Source organism: Centropristis striata, chromosome 19 (genome assembly GCF_030273125.1).
Source record: "Centropristis striata isolate RG_2023a ecotype Rhode Island chromosome 19, C.striata_1.0, whole genome shotgun sequence".
NCBI classification, from domain to species: Eukaryota; Metazoa; Chordata; class Actinopteri; order Perciformes; family Serranidae; genus Centropristis; species Centropristis striata.
Genome location: NC_081535.1, coordinates 30,174,132 through 30,188,891, shown reverse-complemented (window position 1 = coordinate 30,188,891; position 14,760 = coordinate 30,174,132). Strand labels below are relative to the sequence as shown.

At 33.1% G+C, this 14,760-nt stretch overlaps 1 protein-coding gene across 1 annotated transcript in view; it reads left to right on the top strand.

Moving 5' to 3' along the window:
- The window catches only part of LOC131992979 (myocyte-specific enhancer factor 2C-like), a 34,672-nt gene extending 27,533 nt beyond the window's left edge, over positions 1 to 7,139 (top strand). Inside the window, exons 7-12 of the mRNA XM_059358703.1 lie at positions 607 to 651; positions 2,572 to 2,738; positions 2,830 to 2,853; positions 3,701 to 3,827; positions 3,920 to 4,043; positions 6,014 to 7,139. Coding sequence (XP_059214686.1) covers positions 607 to 651; positions 2,572 to 2,738; positions 2,830 to 2,853; positions 3,701 to 3,827; positions 3,920 to 4,043; positions 6,014 to 6,374 — 848 coding nt within the window. The 3' untranslated portion in view covers positions 6,375 to 7,139. The remainder of the gene's footprint in view (positions 1 to 606; positions 652 to 2,571; positions 2,739 to 2,829; positions 2,854 to 3,700; positions 3,828 to 3,919; positions 4,044 to 6,013) is intronic.
- The last annotated feature ends 7,621 nt before the right edge of the window (positions 7,140 to 14,760 follow it).

Genomic DNA, 14,760 nt, shown 5'->3' with positions numbered 1-14,760 from the left:
ATACTTAGTGTTCCGACAGTATTTACACTTTTAGGAATATACTGGAGACACATGTATCATACGAAACTAGAAGATCTAAGGAATCTATAGGCACCATGTGTGTCAGGAAGCTGTTGAAATAACAGGGAGAGTTTGTCTTTTTTTCTGTTTGATTCAGAAACATTTAATTTAATTTAATTTTGTGGACACAAAATGCAGTTAAACAGTTCAATCTCAATATATTGTATCACAATACTCACCATATCACACAGTGCTTAAAATCGCAATAATATCGTATCGTGACTCAAGTATCAGGATAATATCGTATCGTGGGACCGAATTGCTGATTCACACGTCTAAAAAATCATTATAATTTAGACACCAAATGTTTTATTTACATTTGAAATAATTTTAATTTTAATAAAATTATTCAAACTTTCATTAAGTGGATGTGATGGTGTTGCATGACTTGGACACTGTGTTCAGAAAACTATAGCTTAAGATGTTTGACAGCAGCTGTGACCATCAACGTGTCATATCTTTGATTAAAGGTCTCTTTGTCCATAAAACTTTATGAGAGTAAATATATATTCAAACTCTTTATCTCCTGTTGTTTTGTGTCTGCAGGTCTGATGGGGTCAGAGCTGCCGAGCACCGTCGTCTCCAGTGTTGGTGAGACTCTTTTATTTACTTTATTTTACCTGTTAAAAGTGTTTCTTATTCAGCATCTTATTGTTTTGAGAATAAAAGCCCATAAAAGAGGTTTAACTTTACTATTATAACAAAATAAATTTGGTTTGAAATCAAACACATTGATCAGGATGAGTTGAGAACGCAAAAGTAATTTTAGAATCAGCTTTTTAAATTTCATCTTTAATTTTGACGATAATAATGTCAACTTTGTTTTTATTTATTTATTTATTCATTTATTTATTTATTTATCGATTATTACAGATTATGTCATTTTTATTCTTAATGGACTGTTTTTTGTTGTTGTTGTTGTTGTTTTTATTTAATTTTAATTTATTATTTTTCCCATTATTATATTTTATAAAAAAATAAATATAAAAAAATATAAATATAAAAATTAATTATAGCATAATGACTAAGTTATTTTTTAATTATTTTTTTAAACTATTTTTTTACATTTAATCATCAAAACAATCAATAACAAAATGACTGAAAGCCTTACAAAACAAGAGCGATTATATTATTATAATGAATTAGCAAAAATATGAAGAGAAAACTCATCACAAAACACATCAAAACAAAAGGAAAATGGACTATGAATGATAAAATAACAGCAAGAAATACACTTAACCTGAGGATTTAAAATAATCCAGAAAAGCATAAAATAGACAAATTAAATAGTTGTTTTTTATTATTAATTTTATTTTTTTTTTTATTTTTTTTGTGCAATAATACAATGCAGTGACATAGATGGACAGGGAGTGAATATTAAACAACAACAATAATGGTACCCCTGTGTGTGTGTGTGTGTGTGTGTGTCTTTCAGTTATAGATCTAGTAGTTTTAATATATGATAATAAATATTATGTATCATTATTAGGCAGAGAAAGCGATACTACTAAAATGTAAACAGAATAAAAAAAGTTGTAATTGTTTAATTTCTTTGTTTCTTTATTTTCATGTTGTTATATTATCATGTCACTATATTGTTGGATATGGTACGTGTATTATTTTGCCTATAAAAATAAATACATATTTAAATAAAATAAAAACATGACCTGATGACCTGATATTCCCACACAGTAAACAGAGACATGGCTGCTTTCTCCTCCTTCAGTTTCTACCTACAGTGTTACAGTTTTGTAGCCTGGGTATACCCTGACTGCTTTGCGCGCTCAAATTTAATTTCGAACCTCCATCCAGTCTGGAAACCAGGAAGGATTCTTAGCCCTGTTTTAGGGATCCAATCACAGAGCGGGGAGGGACGGCAAGACGATGACGCGTACTACTCGGCACTTGGAAGCTTGTAGTTTTCTTACGGATCCAACATGGCTGCTGCAGACACGAAACTCTCTTTAGCTGTAGATGGTGTTTTAAATAGTTTAGAGCGAAAGTTGAAAGGCGAAAGGTCTCTCGGCGGCTCCGCTGAGATCACCGGCGTTATGGTAGCGGGGCTATTAGCGTCGCTAGCGGCTATTAGCGCCGCTAGCGGCTAATAGCCCCGCTACCGCGGACAGCGGAGCCACCGAGAGGCCCGCAGCAGCTTGTTTATTGCCCATAAAATCAGCGTGAAAATAAATAATCTTGCAGAAAGTGAGAACTGGAGGAGCAAAGCAGCAAACAACACTCTCTCACAGACACACACACAACAAACATCCATTTCTGTTGCTCTACTACGTCATCTGGTATAACTGATCTGATTGGCTAAGAGCTACCTACAGACGCTTTGATAGACATTCTAAGCGTCCAATAAACGGCTCTGGAGGATCGTAAACCACACCTCCTCTACGGAGAAATCCATTGCTCGTTGCCAGACTAGACCTCATTTGAGAATAGTCTGGTGTTAGCCAGGCTAACAGTTTTGATCATTCCTAATAAAATCTGCCGTGTGTGTTTGTGCAGGAAACGGCAGCTACAGTAACCACTGCCCGTCCCCCGGGCTGCTGTCTGCAGGCGTCAACAAGAACATGCAGGACAAGAGTCCTCCGGCCATGAGCATGAGCCGCAAGCCGGACCTGCGCACGCTGCTGCCGCCGCCCGCCAACAAGTGCAGCAACATGCCCACCATCGTGAGTGTTCCTCATTTATCTCACTTCATTTCACTGTGTTGGTTGTTGTTTGTGCCGAGACTCACTGCAGTCTGTTTTAACGCTGCTGCAGTGTGAGGACTTTGATCTCATGTTGGTGAGTATTTATGAAGTCACAGCAATAGTTTGTGCAGTAGAGAAGTTAGCTAGTTTTTATATTGTCGGGTAGTTTTTTTTTTGCTTAGATGTATTTCATATTATTGCAATTTTGAGACCAGAACTTTTCCTATAGCAGACTATACTATGACTTTTTTATGATCTTGGACATCTCAAGATATAGTGTTTTCTGGAATTGATGGAAAAACTATACTACATGTATCAAAACTGCTCAGTGTTGACCAATTATTCCTAAACATTTAATCCAAATGGCTATAATTTAATGGTTTGATTCTGCAAACTGTCTTTTTAATTTAGAATTTTAATTAAATAACACATTTTGAGAGTTTCAGGGCATGTCGGTTTTTGTCAAAACTCGTAAAATTTTAAAACACCTAAAAATGCTTTAAATGGGTCAGTTATTGTCTGTTGATACATATTAGAGCATAATATGGCTAGAAATGACAGAAAAAAAATCAATATTATGGGATGTCCAAAAAATGACCCCTTCAACAACAAAAAAGTCATACTATAGCTTGTCAATTTTTTATCAAAAATGCTTCAAATGGGTCAATTATAGTCTGATACATATTAGAGCATAATATGGCCAGAAATGACAGAAAAACATATTATGTGATTTCAAAGATTTGAACAAACAACACTATGAGATTTATCATCATATTTCATGGTCTTTATTGTTTTAAATGAAGTAAAGCCTGAATATTTGTAGTAACTGTACAGCTAAAGCTTCAGTGTCTAATAAACATCTCAAAGGTTCACAGTTCCAGAGAAGGAGAACATCAGCATCAGTCAATGTGACGTCTGACAGAATCTTCTTCTCTTACCAGAACCAGAGAATAAATCACTCTCAGACTGCTCAGACACTGTCCACTCCTGCTGCGTCCATCGCTCCCACTCTACCTGGACAGGTGATGGGCGGGTATCCGTCCACGCTGTCCTCTTCTTATGGCACAGGTGATTACAGCAGAACAGGACCGTGACCGTCCAGAGGCTCCACTATTCATTCATTCATTAATCAACCAGTTTGTTCCATGTTCTCCCCTCAGAGTTCTCCCTCAGCAGCGACCTGTCCTCTCTGTCCGGGTTCGGAGGTTCTGGTCTGGGATCAGTAACCAGCTGGCAGCAGCAGCAGATACAGAACCTGCAGCACTCAGCGCTGGGACACATGGGGTGAGTTCCTCTGGGGGTCCATCATGAGGGTCCTCAGAGACCTGAGACAGAGTAAGGGACGTACAGTATTAGATGAGTATTAGTATTGGTATTAGTTTGTGCTTTGTTTTTAATAGGATGGGTGGATGAAGGTGGGTGGGGCGGAGGGTGTTTGCTTGTTTCTATGTTTCGTTTTTTTTTTTATTATTATAATTATTATTATTTTCTCCTTTTTTATGTAAAGTGCTTTGTGTTGCATAGTCTGTTGATACATATTAGAACATAATTCTTCCATAAATGAAAGAAAAACACCAAATAATGGGATTTAGAAAAATTGGACCGAAACAAAGAAGTCATATTTGTTATTTGTCAGAAATGGTGAAATTTTAAAATGCCTAAAAATGATAAAAAATGACTTTATCATAATCTGTTGATACATATTAGAACATAATTTGTCCATAAATAACAGAAAAACACCATATTTTGACATGTCCAAAAATTGGACCAAAACAAAAAGTCATACTATAGCATGTCGTTTTTTGTCAGAAATTGTGAAATTTTAAATGCCTAAAAATGACTTTACCATAGTCTGTTGATACATATTAGAACATAATTCTTCCATAAATGAAAGAAAAACACCAAATAATGGGATTTAGAAAAATTGGACCGAAACAAAGAAGTCATGATGTTTTTTGTCAGAAATGGTGAAATTTTAAATGCCTAAAAATGACTTTATCATAGTCTGTTGATACATATTAGAACATAATTTGTCCATAAATGACAGAAAAACACCATATTTTGACATGTCCAAAAATTGGACCGAAACAAAAAGTCATACTATATAGCATGTCGTTTTTTGTCAGAAATGGTGACATTTTAAAATGCCTAAAAATGACTTTACCATAATCTGTTGATACATATTAGAACATAATACTTCCATAAATGAAAGAAAAACACCAAATAATGGGATTTAGAAAAATTGGACTGAAACAAAGAAGTCATACTATAGCATGACGTTTCTTGTAAGATATTTTAAAATGCCTAAAAATGACTTTATCATAGTCTGTTGATACATATTAGAACATAATACTTTCATAAATGAAAGAAAAACACCAAATAATGGGATTTAGAAAAATTGGACCGAAACAAAGAAGTCATGATGTTTTTTGTCAGAAATGGTGAAATTTTAAATGCCTAAAAATGACTTTATCATAGTCTGTTGATACATATTAGAACATAATTTGTCCATAAATGACAGAAAAACACCATATTTTGACATGTCCAAAAATTGGACCGAAACAAAAAGTCATACTATATATAGCATGTCGTTTTTTGTCAGAAATGGTGACATTTTAAAATGCCTAAAAATGACTTTACCATAATCTGTTGATACATATTAGAACATAATACTTCCATAAATGAAAGAAAAACACCAAATAATGGGATTTAGAAAAATTGGACTGAAACAAAGAAGTCATACTATAGCATGACGTTTTTTGTCAGAAATGGTGAAATTTTAAAATGCCTAAAAATTATAAAAATGACTTTATCATAGTCTGTTGATACATATTAGAACATAATTTGCCCATAAATAACAGAAAAACACTATATTTTGACATGTCCAAAAATTGGACCGAAACAAAAAGTCATACTATATAGCATGTCGTTATTTGTCAGAAATGGTGAAATTTTAAAATGCCTAAAAATGACTTTACCATAGTCTGTTGATTGTTTTGTTGTTGTTCTTTCATAATTCTTCCATAAATGAAAGAAAAACACCAAATAATGGGATTTAGAAAAATTGGACCGAAACAAAGAAGTCGTTTTTTGTCAGAAATGGTGAAATTTTAAAAATGCCTAAAAATGATAAAAACGACTTTATCATAGTCTGTTGATACATATTAGAACATAATTCTTCCATAAGTGAAGGTGCACAGCCCTATTTTCCTGCTCTTCATTCCTCTGAAGTCTGGTCTGGTCTCCTCCTGCAGGAACTTGTGTCAGAACTCGAACCTGAACATCTCCTCCGGTCACCATCCAAACCTGCACATCAAGTCTGAGCCGGCGTCCCCTCCCAGAGACCGGAACGCCACCATGATCAACGCCGGGCTCATCGGGGGAGGCATCGGCGGCGGCATGACCACGGGCGGGTACTCCACCGTGGGCCGGGGTCCCAACGAGGCGGGCCGCTCCCCAGGGGACAGCGCATCCAGCTGCGGGAGCTCGTACGAAGGCAGCGAGGAGCGCGACGATCACCACGGCAACTTCCTCCTCCAGCCGCTGTCCAATCAGGAGGAGCGCCACAGCCCGTCCGTCAAGCGGATGAGGCTATCGGAGGGCTGGGCCACATGATGGGGGCGGCCTGCAGCCAGAGGGAGGAGGGCCTTAGGAAAGTTACCTTATAGTGTTATTATTATTATTATTATTATTATCATATTCTTCTTGTACTGAGTGGGCGTGCTTTATGTGACGGGGAGGGGGACAGTTTCTATAAATACAGCGACGCTCTGCTGTATTTACAACATGTACTGTAGACAAGTACACACAGGAAATACTTCAGGCAAGTATTTATCAAACTGCTGACAAGTATAAAATAAAAAGTTATTTATCAAGAGATTTCCTTTAACTCACAGTGTCAACAATCACGTCAGCAGCCAGTCAGAGACAATGATTTACTCTGAGTTAAATTCAAAACAAATGATTCTGCTAACAGTGTGAGTGGGTGATATGGCCAAAATAAATAAATAAATACATTTTACACAGCATTAGATTTTTATCCTCCTGAAAGACAATGGAAATAATTAACCAAAGCCAACAAACACTGCGCAAATTTGGGGCTTTATAAAGTTATTTCACGTATGACGTTAAAAAGTCATGTAGTATAGTTCACCATTGAAAATGTCAAAGATTAATTTCCCCAACAACTTAGTGGGATTTCTTTATGTGAAAAGAACACAGGTAACATGTTTTAAACTCCCTGTGGTTTTAATCTAAATTACATATACAGATATGCATCTCAATAAATTAGAATATCATGGAAAAGTCCATTGAAGTCAAATAGCCCCGACCAAGTATTGAGGCCAACATCTCCATATTAAACATACTTTTTAACATTGGTCTTTTAATATTAATTTTTTTTTGGAGACACTGAATTTTAGGTCTTCATTAAATCTAAGCCATAATCATTATAATTAGAAGAAATTAGATAAAGTCAGACATGAAATGTTTCATTCTGTGTGTAATGGATCTATATAATGTGTTTGAATTGAATAACTGACAGAAATAAAATTTTCTATGATATTCTAATTTATTGAGATGCACCTGTATTTGCCATGTTGACATTTAATCCGTCTCTGTGGACACTTACTCTTTTTTTTTTTTTTTTAACAGATCCTATAAGCAGTCTATCTTGACTCAAAAAAAAAGACAGTGTTTTTGCACATTTTAGCCAATATAAGCAAAATCATGTATAATTTTCATTCTTTTCCCGTATTTTAGATGAACGACCCAAAGTTCAAATAACAAAACGTGGTCTCAAACCTTAAATTAATTCATTAGAATCTATTCATGGCCCAGCTCTAGCTGATAGGAGGTTCATACAGTAACGAGACAATCAAAATGCAAGATATAAACCCTATTTGCACAAAAAGAAAAACATCCAAACAATCAATTAAAAATCATATGCAAAACATGCTGCCCTATTCTGGATAAGACACATTACTTCTAATGATTTTTGGACTTGTGCTTTCAGCAGTTTGATAAATGTCGATGTGAGAGGAACATGTGCTGTATAACATGTTGAAGCGGGCGGAGAGAGTTTGTTGTGTACATGTATCGCTTGTTTTGTGTGTGTGTTCGGGGGAGGGAGGGGTTATTATAATAACAAATATGTTACATGCACATTTATGTGCACATGTATGCAAACTAACAAAAAAAAAAAGGTAAAAGTGAAGAAGTCTGGTACTCGGTTTAATAACACGCATGATGAGCAGGCGAGCTGAGGAGAACGCTCAGTCCACGCCGTGTTGCAGGTTCAACATATTTAAACATAAAGCACATTTATATATGGACGTATGGAGGGTAAAGCGTGGCAGATTGACGGGTAGAACGAGAGAGAGAGGAAGTGCGGGGAGAGGAAAGTTTTGAGGGTTTTGGAGAAAGAGGAACGGTGACTGAGAAGGTTTCGGTGTGAGTGATGAGAAAGTTTTTTGCAACAGGTTGCATAGAAAAGAAGTTTCACTTGATGTGAAAACGCTTCTCAGAGTTAGTGAATAATTTTCAGAGCTGTGTTAGCAAAAATGTGATTTTCAATTAACTGCGATCCAGATACTCAAAAAACCACGGAAGCACACAAACAATGCAAGGATATGAATATTATAGAAGTTTATGAATAGCTGAAACCACTGCTGAATACTTTGCACTGTAAAAATACAACCATTACATATCAAAGATGTGATAATCACACACACAAATAACTTCATTAAATGAATGTAACCAAAAGCCTGTGAGGTGAAAAGCCTAAAGTTTAGACATAACTCCAGCTGACAAGGATTACATAAATTATAAATAATTGAGGTATGGAAAACGACAAAATAAATAAAAAAAAAATAGAAGAGAAAGGACGTTTTTTAAAAGAAAACAAAGATGATGAAACTTAATTTAAAAAATTTAAGTCAATTTTTTTGAAAGTCGCCATTTAAATGGAGCTGAATTTTTAGCATTGAAATATTTTACTTTGAAAACCATCTTTTTGAATTTGTTTAGTTTTTTTTTGTTAACTTAAGAATTTCGATTCTTTCGATTCAAGTGCCCAATAATCAAAAACTATGTTCAAATATTAAAAACAGGTTATAAAATGTAAAATACATAAATGAAGAAATAAAAAAATAAATTTAAAAAATAAAAAAATCACAAAACTTTCAGAAAATTAATAAATAAATAGAAGCACATTAACTCCCTTTGACAGCTTTTAAATCAAAATATTACAATGCAAGTACTCAGTAGTGGTTAAAGTTGATTAAAATTAAACAATTTCGTTCTTTTTTTGCTTCCATACAAACACAACCTGCATCATGTTTCCAATAGAACAAACAAACAAACAAACATCTGAGGTTTTCTGAATCAAAACAACAGACAAACTTGAGTTGTGAATGAACTTCACTCATGGCCTTGTTGTTATGCACAGACAGGACTAGCTGTTAGCGGTTAGCTTAGCATTCAGAGTGAGGACTGCACTCCTAAAAAGCCATATCCAACAGGACAGTGATGCTTTGCTGCACAAAGTTTATATAATAGTCAGTGTTTATGTTTTTTTGAATTCTTTATTATATCAAATTGATATTCTTGGATGTCTGCAGCTCTATTTAATAGGATTACAGTAATATAAAAAGCAGAGAGGTGCACAACATTTTCTATTAAACATTCAGGGAGATTTTAAATTAAAAAACGTATTATCCTTTAAAGCTGGTGTCAGAGCAACATCAAATTACAAAAGGACAAAATTACTAATAAAATATGCAGCATTTATGGTGGTGGAAGAAGTACTTAGATCATTTACTGAAGTAAAAGTCAGATGCTTCTCTAATATTAGCTATTTTTTTGTGAAATACTTGATCATTTTGACAAAAGACAATCAAAATATTCCAGTTTTTACCCTTAGTCTGAAAAAAATATATAATATTCCCACGAGAGCCTGACTGATAACGGATCTTTGAGACTGATACTGATTTTAGAGGAGAAATTATTCACAGTTTACTAATAAATTAATTAAACATATAAATAAAATAGACATTTTCCAGGTAGATTGTGCATGGATTTGTAACATAATTCAAAGCTAAGTAAAGAATATTTAACATTATTATACATACATCAGCTAATTCTAGAAATAAAAAATAAAAATAAACTTACATAAACAACATATAGCATATGTTGAATAAAAAAAATAATAATAATAACACTGTTTCTAAATAACCATGCATTGTTTTTCAGTTTTGTTGCCTCATGTGTCCTCACTAAAAAAAATGTATCGGACAACAAATATATCGGTCTGGCTCTAGTTCGAGTACTTGAGAAATTAAGTAAGTAAATATTACAAAATTCAGAATTTGCTTTAAAAGGGCATTATGCAACATATACAGGAATTGAGTAAAGTTACGTAGTTACTTTCCACCACTGTTTCAATCAGCTGTAACTAAAACAAAACGTGCATATAAACATAACGGGCTCAGCAAAAATAATTGAGGTTATGTCCTTAATATATTACACGATAAATCATAATTATTGTGACAAGCCCAACTGTAACTCTACAAGGACTTTGTGGACATTTTGAATAATTTGTGCCTTGTACCTAAAACTGTCTCTGACACCCACCACAATAAGAGCTGCTGACTGACATCCAGAGTGTTTTATTTTGAAGGGACAGAGAGGTGGCTGAGGGCTGTTCACATTTGAATATTTTGGTTTAAAAACTGTATATTTGGAGCTTTAACCCTCAGCCACTGTCTTCTCTGTGTCTGTTTGTGCCCCGTCTGCGACTAAATTCACTAATTTAAATAAAATAGAAGCTGCTGTAGTTTAAAAAATGAACAAACAAACTGCCGTTTAGTTATAAACTGTTATTAAAATAAATAAAAAAAAGGGCAGAGCCCCGACGTGTTTTTTTTTCTGCACTCCTTTTCTTTTATGATGACCGTGTTGTCTCCGGGTTGGTCGGCTTCCAGCTCACAGGTGGAGGTGGAAGGTGGAGTGTAAACTAACCAAAGTGTTTATTTGTGTTTATTTCAATAGTAACTGCCTGGACTTGTACCTCAAAATGCCCCGATGAAATTATTTTATCTGTGTTAGACATCGGTGAATGTCCTCTGTATCTTCCCCTCTTTACATGTGCTTCTAATGACCACCACTTAAATAATATTCTAAAGAGATTGTTAGCGGCATAAGCTGGCCTTTGTCGCCACTTGGAGACAATGTTTCTCAGAAGAAAAAACAAAGTGCACAGTCAGAGTTCATGTACAGCAACTCCCTCACTCAGAAATGTGGTAGTTATTTGTATTTTGCAGAAAAATATACAAAAATAAAAAGACAGGCTCTGTTACAAAAGTCTCAGTGTGGTTTGTTGTTATTGCGTCTTCTGTTTTTTGTATCTCTAAAAGGCTGCACATTTACACAATTACTGGATTTAGGAAAAAAATTAAGGTATCTGTATTTTCATTTCATGATACTTAATACTTTTTCTCCACTACATATCTATATCTAGAAATGGCATCTATAGAGATGACATGGGGGGAAAAAAATTAAATTGTGGCCACGAAATAGCTATAACGTGCGCACAAATTAGTATTTCGTGGCCATGAAATACTAATTCGTGCGCAAAATAAAATAATAAAAATAAAAATAAAATACATTTTATAACGTGCGCGCGATATTGATTTTCATTTCTTCAATTATGTATTTTACATTTAATAACCAGATTTGGTGGCCACGAAATACTAATTCGTGCGCACGTTATAGCTATTTTGTAGCCACAATTTAATTTTTTTCCCCCATGTCATCTCTGGGGCTCCGTACATATCATCTACATAAAATTTGTACTTTTTACTGCATTACATTTTCCTGCACCTTTTAATGAGTTCAATTTATACACTTTGTTTTGGCTTTCAGGCAACATTTTGACAATAATTAAGGGAATTATTTAACACCATTACTCACTAACTTTGGAAAGTTTCTGCATTCAATAAACTTTTTTTAAAAACCATCTATCAATAAAGCTAAATATAAAAATAAATAAAACATCTCTTTAACAGTGTATTTTCTTTCAATTTTGATACAATTCTACTGAAAAATGCATAATTTCAAAATCATTAACATACTTAATATGGTGTTAAAATGAGTGCAACTAACACTATTAATAAACTATTAGCTATAATTTAATTGTTTGTTATTGGTAAAGTAACTATAAACGTACATTAATATACCATTGATTTGTCATTTATAAATTATGTAGTTAGTTAAACATTAATAAATTACGTAATTACAATTCCAAATGGCCTATATACGTTTTATAAATGATGATTAAACATTAATAAACTATCTGTTTACCATTTATAAATGATGGTTATTGTAAAGTGTTACCAATATATTTGATAAAATGTATTAAATATAAATGCGTCCTTTATTTTGAGGCAGTTGTTTAAGTAACTTTAATATAAAAATGTTTAAGATAGAATCTACTTATTTTGATCACATTAAATATAATCTTTATGTGTATGTAATTCGAAATCAAGAGGATTTTGAATGAATCCAACACAATAGAATGAGTCCATTTTTAATTGACAGGCACTTCCTGTTAAGTTATTAACTCAACTTGTAACTTCATTAGATTTAATTAATAATATTGCCTGCAATCTGTTGCCTCAATTTTATTGAGTAGCTATTCTTTATCTTTTTTTACAGTGTACAGCTCTACCCAAAGGGCATTATGTTTGTTGTAAATAAATGTTTTTTTTTCCTTTTGCACAATGCTGTAAACAAATTAGAATTGCAAAGAGCACATGCAGTAAAAATATGAAACATACAAAATCAATGTGTTGTAATCAGTTACCTCACTAAATACAGTAATGTGTAACTTTACTGTAGTTTTCAAATGACTGTGTAAATAGTATATAGTGCTGTCTCGAGCATTTTTATGATTTTTTGTTTTTATTTGTATACATGCATATTTTATTTTGTGCGGGCAGTACATTTTACATTTTATTGTATTTATTTTTATCCCATTTTTAATTTATTTTAACCTATTGCATTGAACTGTTCTATTGTTTTCTACATCTCTTTGTATTGTGTTATCTATCTATTCTTTGTGCAGCACTTTGGAAACCTTGTGTTTGCTAAAATTGTGCAATATATATAAAGTGGATTGGATTTTCAGGTAATGTCACCAAGATCTGACTTTTTGCATTGGAAAACATGTTCAGAGTAAAGTGTCATAAAGAAAACATGACAGAGACATTTGACTATCTTGTTCATAAACATGGTGTCAGGACTTTTTATCTTGATGACACTTTCATTGACATGAATACTTGCTTTTGAGAAATAAACTATCAATTTTGAGCAAGTGACACGCTTTTGCAGGTTATCAACTAGGTTTTGCAGTTTGCACTAATTGTTTTGAGAAATGCATTAACTGTTGTGCAAATGTAAATAAGGATGTGAGAAATGCACCAAAGCGACTGAGAAAAACTGTAATTAGACCAAAAATAATTTAAAACAAATATGTTGTGTCCATTCATTATCATTATTATTTTAATCAATATTGAGATCAGCATTATTTAATATTTATTTATTGATTTTTTTGTGTTTATATTCTGGAACTATAACATAACAAGAAAAACATAACACATTTTAACTGTAAAAATAGGAAAAACAAATAAATATATTATCGAAATACATCGTAAAAAACAATAAATAAAATCAGCACACTTACTCAACCTACTGAAACAGCATTCTAAACATATATTTAATAGGCAAAAAAATGAAAATAAAAGTAGACCAAAATAATTAGATTTAACATGTTTAAGTGCACAGCCACAACCTACTGAAAACCTGTAAATATAATATATATTCAACCTTTTTGGAAACTATATTCAACATATAATTGATTTCCAGTCATCTTCTTTTCTCAATGATCTTGTTTTCATAATTTCTGAAAATAACATTGTATTAATCCCCAAACCATATTATCATTATATTATACACTACTGGTCAAAAGTTTTAGAACACCCCAATTTTTCCAGTTTTTTATTGAAATTCAAGCAGTTCAAGTCAAATGAACAGCTTGAAAGGGTACAAAGGTAAGTGGTGAACTGCCAGAGGTAAATAAAAAAAGGTAAGCTTAACCAAAACTGAAAAATAATGTACATTTCAGAATTATACAAGTAGGCCTTTTTCAGGAAACAAGAAATGGGTTAACAACTTAACTCTATGGAGTCTTGGGCTATTTTGTCCATTTTTGAATTCTTTTCATGTCTTTGTAAGTCATTTTGTGTCTTTTTTTGGTCATTTTGTGTCTTTTTTTAGTCACTTTGTGATTTTTGGTGTCTTTTTTTGTCATTTTGCGTCTTTTTTTGGTCATTTTGTGTCTTTTTTTAGTCCTTTAGTCCAACATAAAATGTGATTTTGAATCTCTTTTTTACTTTCAAAACACTATCATGCTCAATAAAGAATTTTAAATGTTGCAAATGTGCATTAATTTCAGAGTACACTGAGACATTAAACTGCATCATTTTCAATTAAATTCTGGAAAAGTTGGTGTGTTCTAAAACTTTTGACCAGTAGTGTATATTTGGACTCAGTGTGTCTAAAATACGAGTTGCAGCTCTGTGTAATAGTAGATTTATTTTTTAGTCTAAAACTAAAACCAAACTACAGTCATAAGGTCACTATGATGTCTGTTGCAGCTACAGACAGCCAGGGGGCGCCACAGACTCAACCAACTCCGGTTCACCACACTTATACAATCTTTAGTTTTTGTTAATAACTGGAGGCTGTTAGTTAAATTAAACCTTAATGTTTAACAAACAGTAGTAATTATTAAGAAAAACACGTTTTCTAATGCAATTTATTGAACTAAAAGGTAGATGAAGCTGTCAGATAAATGTAGTGGAGTAAAAAGTACAATATTTCCTTGTAAATGTATGGGAAGAAGAACAATAAAAGAAAAAGCAATATGAAAATAACATGGGAA